This window comes from Sinocyclocheilus grahami, unplaced genomic scaffold (genome assembly GCF_001515645.1).
Source record: "Sinocyclocheilus grahami isolate Dianchi unplaced genomic scaffold, SAMN03320097.WGS_v1.1 scaffold65.1, whole genome shotgun sequence".
In the NCBI taxonomy this organism is placed as follows: Eukaryota; Metazoa; Chordata; class Actinopteri; order Cypriniformes; family Cyprinidae; genus Sinocyclocheilus; species Sinocyclocheilus grahami.
This window is the reverse complement of record NW_015505244.1, coordinates 430,091-434,987: the sequence shown is the minus strand read 5'-3', so window position 1 is coordinate 434,987 and position 4,897 is coordinate 430,091. Positions and strand designations below refer to the sequence as shown.

At 43.5% G+C, this 4,897-nt stretch overlaps 1 protein-coding gene across 1 annotated transcript in view; it reads right to left on the bottom strand.

The window, feature by feature from the left end:
- Positions 1-4,897, bottom strand: part of LOC107585009 (uncharacterized protein C8orf34 homolog) — an 89,407-nt gene that overhangs the window by 9,480 nt on the left and 75,030 nt on the right. The window contains exon 11 of the mRNA XM_016271814.1: positions 1,590-2,062. Coding sequence (XP_016127300.1) covers positions 1,590-2,062 — 473 coding nt within the window. The remainder of the gene's footprint in view (positions 1-1,589; positions 2,063-4,897) is intronic.

Genomic DNA, 4,897 nt, shown 5'->3' with positions numbered 1-4,897 from the left:
TCACTCGTTTCCTCCGTGGCACCCTGAGGCTGAGGCCGGTACAGCGCACTAAGGTGCCCTCATGGGACCTGGCTGTGGTTCTGGAGGGCTTATGCAATGCCCCCTTTGAACCCATAGAAGAAGTTTCGGTCAAGTTGCTCACGCTCAAGACCATTTTTCTCCTCACTAAAAAGGATTGGGGATCTTCAGGCACTTTCTGTTTCGTGCCTGGAATTTGCTCCAGGCGTGGTTAGGGCATTCCTTTACCCGAGGGCCGGGTATGTCCCTAAGGTGCCCACTTCTTCACCAGGGCCCATAGTACTTCAGACATTCTTTCCTCCTCCATTCCAGGAAGTAGGCCAAGAAAGGCTTAATCTGCTCTGTCCAGTTTGAGCACTGGACACTTACGCACACAGAGCTGCCCCATAGCGTAAGGCAGATCAGCTATTTGTTTGTTTTTGGTTCGCCAAAGAAAGGATCTCCGGCAACCAAGCAGACCATGAGTAGGTGGGTGGTCGAGGCCATCTCATCAGCCTACGAGTCCTCTGGTCTCCCGTCACCTATGGGGGTCAGAGCGCACTTGACCAGGAGTATGGCGGCCTCCAAGGCTTTCAACTTGGGTGTGGCCTTGCAGGACATTTGTGCTGCGGCGGGCTGGTCCTTTTGTCCGCTTTTACAACCTAGACCTGGCATCTACCCCAGGTTCCCAAGTTCTCTCTTCGTGATGTGCTCGCAAGATACACACACAGGCAGGGACTTGGTAGTATGGCGCAGTGGGTATTCTCGTTCCCAAAGCGATCTTGACGCAGCTCGAGTTCCTGAAGGGGAATGTCTCTAGGTTACGTATGCAACCATGGTTCCCCGAGGGAACGAGACGCTGCGTCTCTTTGCCATACTCCCTGCGTCCCTCCAGGTGCTACTTCATCGAAGCTAACTTGCGCTCTGCCGGATGCTCTTTTATACTTCCTGGCGGTCACGTCACCCCGCTCGTGATGTCTCGCTGCTCCATTGGACTGATTTTACACGTGCTTCAGAACGTGGTCACGCAGGGGCGTTCCCAAAGCGATCTCGACACAGCGTCTCGTTACCTCGGGGAACCATGGTTACATACGTAACCTAGAGACGTTTTGGCATTTGGCAATTTTTTTTAATAAGAAGAAAAAAACGTTCAATATATAATGCATAATGTATAATGTATAAGTTTTTTTTTTTTTAAAGAAACTCATACTTTTATTCAGCAAGAGTGCATTAAAGATTTAAACAACCACTGTTCCTCAAACGTAAAATATCTTATAAAATGCACTGTGTCGTGGTTTCATTAAGCAGCACAGTCATTATCAATATTGATAACAAAAACAGAAAAAATACAAACATACATAAATTACATTTTATAATAATATTATTTATATATATACACATTATATATATATATATATATATGATATTACAAATTTTATTTTAAGTTGTAATAATATTTTACAATATTACTGTTTTTTACTGTATTTGTGATCAAACTAAGAGACTTATATACAGTATATATATATATATATATATATATACTGTATGTATATATATATATATATATATAAACATTGTGTGTGTGTGTGTACCTCTGTCAATGTGCTCCATAGACCTCCGTATAAATCTGTAGTGCTCAGGCCTGGCGGTGTGAGGATCGGTCTGGTTATCTGTCCCGTTGGCGTGACGGGTCTGCTTCTAGAGCGCCCGTACACACGTTCTTTGTTCCCATGGGTTCCGGCAGTCAACGAGTGCATCATGAGACTATTGGGGGTCAAAAGTCTGCTGGGTGGCCATGCTCCGCTAGGGGTCTGGGCACGGCTGCTGGGGTTGCTGGGAGATGTCCGGCCCATGACTAGGCTTGTGGGTTTAGTGTTGTGAAGGGGCAGGCCTGTGGTCTTTGTGGAAAGGCTGCTGGGAGACTGTGGTCTGGACGTCTGTCCGAGCACAGGCAGAGTGTTAGTGGTGTGGAAGAGCGGGGTTAAAAGCAAACTCCTATGAGGGCTGTTTGGACTTCGGCTCAGCTTCCCTTGCTCTGCCAGCTTGGCCAAGTCCTTCTCCACCTCTGAAGAAATCAAGAAAATAAAAGCAAATAATCACCAACTAGGGGACAAGAATAGTCACGGCTTGTAAACATTCCGGGCATAGATTATGTGGGACATGACTAAATGCATAAATTGAGATTAATACATTGAGTATGCTCATTAAGATCATTAATATATTTTTAAATATTTAAGAAATATATAGCAACATTTAGACTGACTCATTCAAATTAATTATGAAATTATTTATTCAATAAAAGATGGATATGAGAAAGAGTTGACATTTTAGCCAAGCATGTTTGACTTTTGTTTGCTCAGCTATGAATCTATGTGTACAATAATTTATGAAAATATTAATTAATGTTATTCCCCAAAATTGTTGTACACTAATTTTTCCAGCATGTATTCTGATTCAACACACTAACAGCTTTAAAACACATCAGTGTATTGACGTGGAGTATTGACTCACCACTCATAGATTCCCATTAACAAACCACCACAACAATTTCCTGAAGTTTTGCCGAGGTCTTTTAACAGTCATGGCAGCAGTATTTATTGTCAGCTGTAAAGTGTAAATTGGAAGGCATGTTTACTTTGTACGAGTACAAGAGCGATTTAATATGGCCTGCTTTATGTCAATATATTTGTTTGCATGGTAGCAAGTCAAATATTTTTGTTTTTATGAAAGTCTGTTGCACTTTTTCAGATGGAACATCTGGACACATCAAGCAGTATTCAGTCTGAGAGGAAATGAGGATTCGGAGGAAACAAGATGTGACATATTATAAACGGTATGTACAAGTTTGATATGGGTTTCAGAAACCTTGACTTGTAAGCAAACAGTTCTTTTTCCAAAGAAACCTCATGATACTTTTCAATATGAAACACATGCACGTTGTCCAGATTATTCATGTAATAGTGCAAATGCTCAATTTTCCCTAACACAGCTCTTATACTTACTCCCCTTTACGGAAACTATTCCAGATTGTTGTGATATATAATAAAGTTAATTGTGTGAATGGATAATTAGATTGTTTTGTCTGTTGTCAACCAGAAGTAATTTCAAACCCTCGTTTTCTAATTTAAAAGGCATGCGGGAACTTGTTCCAGCGCTTTCTCACCTGTGACGGAAAGGATTTGTTGTGAAATTATTACATAGACATAAATCATTTGTGATGATGGCAAACCATACCAAATAAAGACAATGAAAACAAAATGAATGAAATATATATATATATATATATATATATATATTTTTTTTTTGTGCCAGTGTTTAAAATTTCCCAGATTTATATTTATAATATTTATAAAAGTATGCAGTTGAGCTCATGGGTCCTAATGAGTCAATGCTGGAGGCTGAGAACATAGGAGCCACAGTTATGTTCACTGTAAACACCACACACACTTGAACAATCATTCATCATGAACAGAAGGTTTTAACTTGATGATGAACTACGAATGTTGAAATTCCTGGTCCTACAAAATAGAGAAGAGTATTACTTCTAATGAAACATATGGTCAGATGAGACACATTGCTGTTTACACATGGTATTAAAGGGATAGTTCACCCAAAAATAAAAATTTGATGTTTATCTGCTTACCCCAGGGCATCCAAGATGTAGTTGACTTTGTTTCTTCAGTAGAACATATTTGATGATTTTTAAGTCCAACCGTTGCAGTCTATCAGTCTTATAATGCATGGCAATGGTAACAAAATCTATGTGTAAAAAAAACATGCACAGACAAATCCAAATTAAACCCTGCGGCTCGTGACGATACATTGATGTCCTAAGACAAGAAACGATCGGTTTGTGCCAGAAACCGAACAGTATTTATATAATTTTTTACCTCTAATACACCACTATGTCCAACTGTCTTTGGGCGCGCGCCCGACTTCCGGTGCGTGAGGTGTGTACGCGCTCTGGCGTAGTTTACGTTAATGGGTGTTGTCGCGGGAGGAGCAAACGACAGACACAGTGGGTGTGGCGTCAGGCCTCGGAGAGGCTTTTATTAACAGAAAATAAACAAAGTGTCCAGAAAAAAAGGGAATCAAGTGTTCAAAATAAACAGGGGATTTGGTGTCCTAGTCGTGCTGCGGGGTTCGTGAAGGGAAGTGGTCAGGAAGGAAGGAAGGAAGGGTCCAGGTAAGGGGCGGAGTCCGGCGGCCACTCGCGCTCCCCTCTCCGGTCCGGGGCACGAGGGGCGGCGGCTTTTTTCAGCGGCTTCATCCTTCTCTCTGCCCATGGCGCTTGAAGGGATTAGACGGCCCGGCATCCTTGCCCGACGGCCGTGTAATGGGTGCGGTTCTCGTCCGGACTGCGGGTCCGGCAGCTCACGACTTTGGTGGCACGGGAGTCCCTCTACGCACCCCTCCTGGACCCATGAGGACACCAGCGTGCATGCACGGGGAAGAGACCGGTCTCCCGAGGAGAGGCGCGCTCGGCATTTAAACAGTGGCGGTGATGAGGCTCAATTTGGTTCAGGTGTGCCCCATTACACGCCGCCAGCCCTGGCTATTTCAGCGCCCCTCCTCTCACACGCACCCACTCATGTCGGGAGCCTGGCGAAGGGCGGCGATTAAGGGACGGGGTGATGCTGATAATTAGGGGGAGGCAGCCGACTCGTCACAGTGTGTTGATATCCAGCTGAAGAGCAATCAACCATAACTTCAGGCGAGCAGGCTCACAAGTTGGAATGCGTGGAAAGTCACCACTCCCGAATGAGTTTGCACGAGAGAAGGTAATCTTTTAGTTTTAAGTTGGTTTGAACAATCCGGATAAGTGCAAGTAAGTACCATTTTGATTAGCCATCGTACCTACAATGACTGTGCACTGTGTAAACAATGAGTGACGTATACG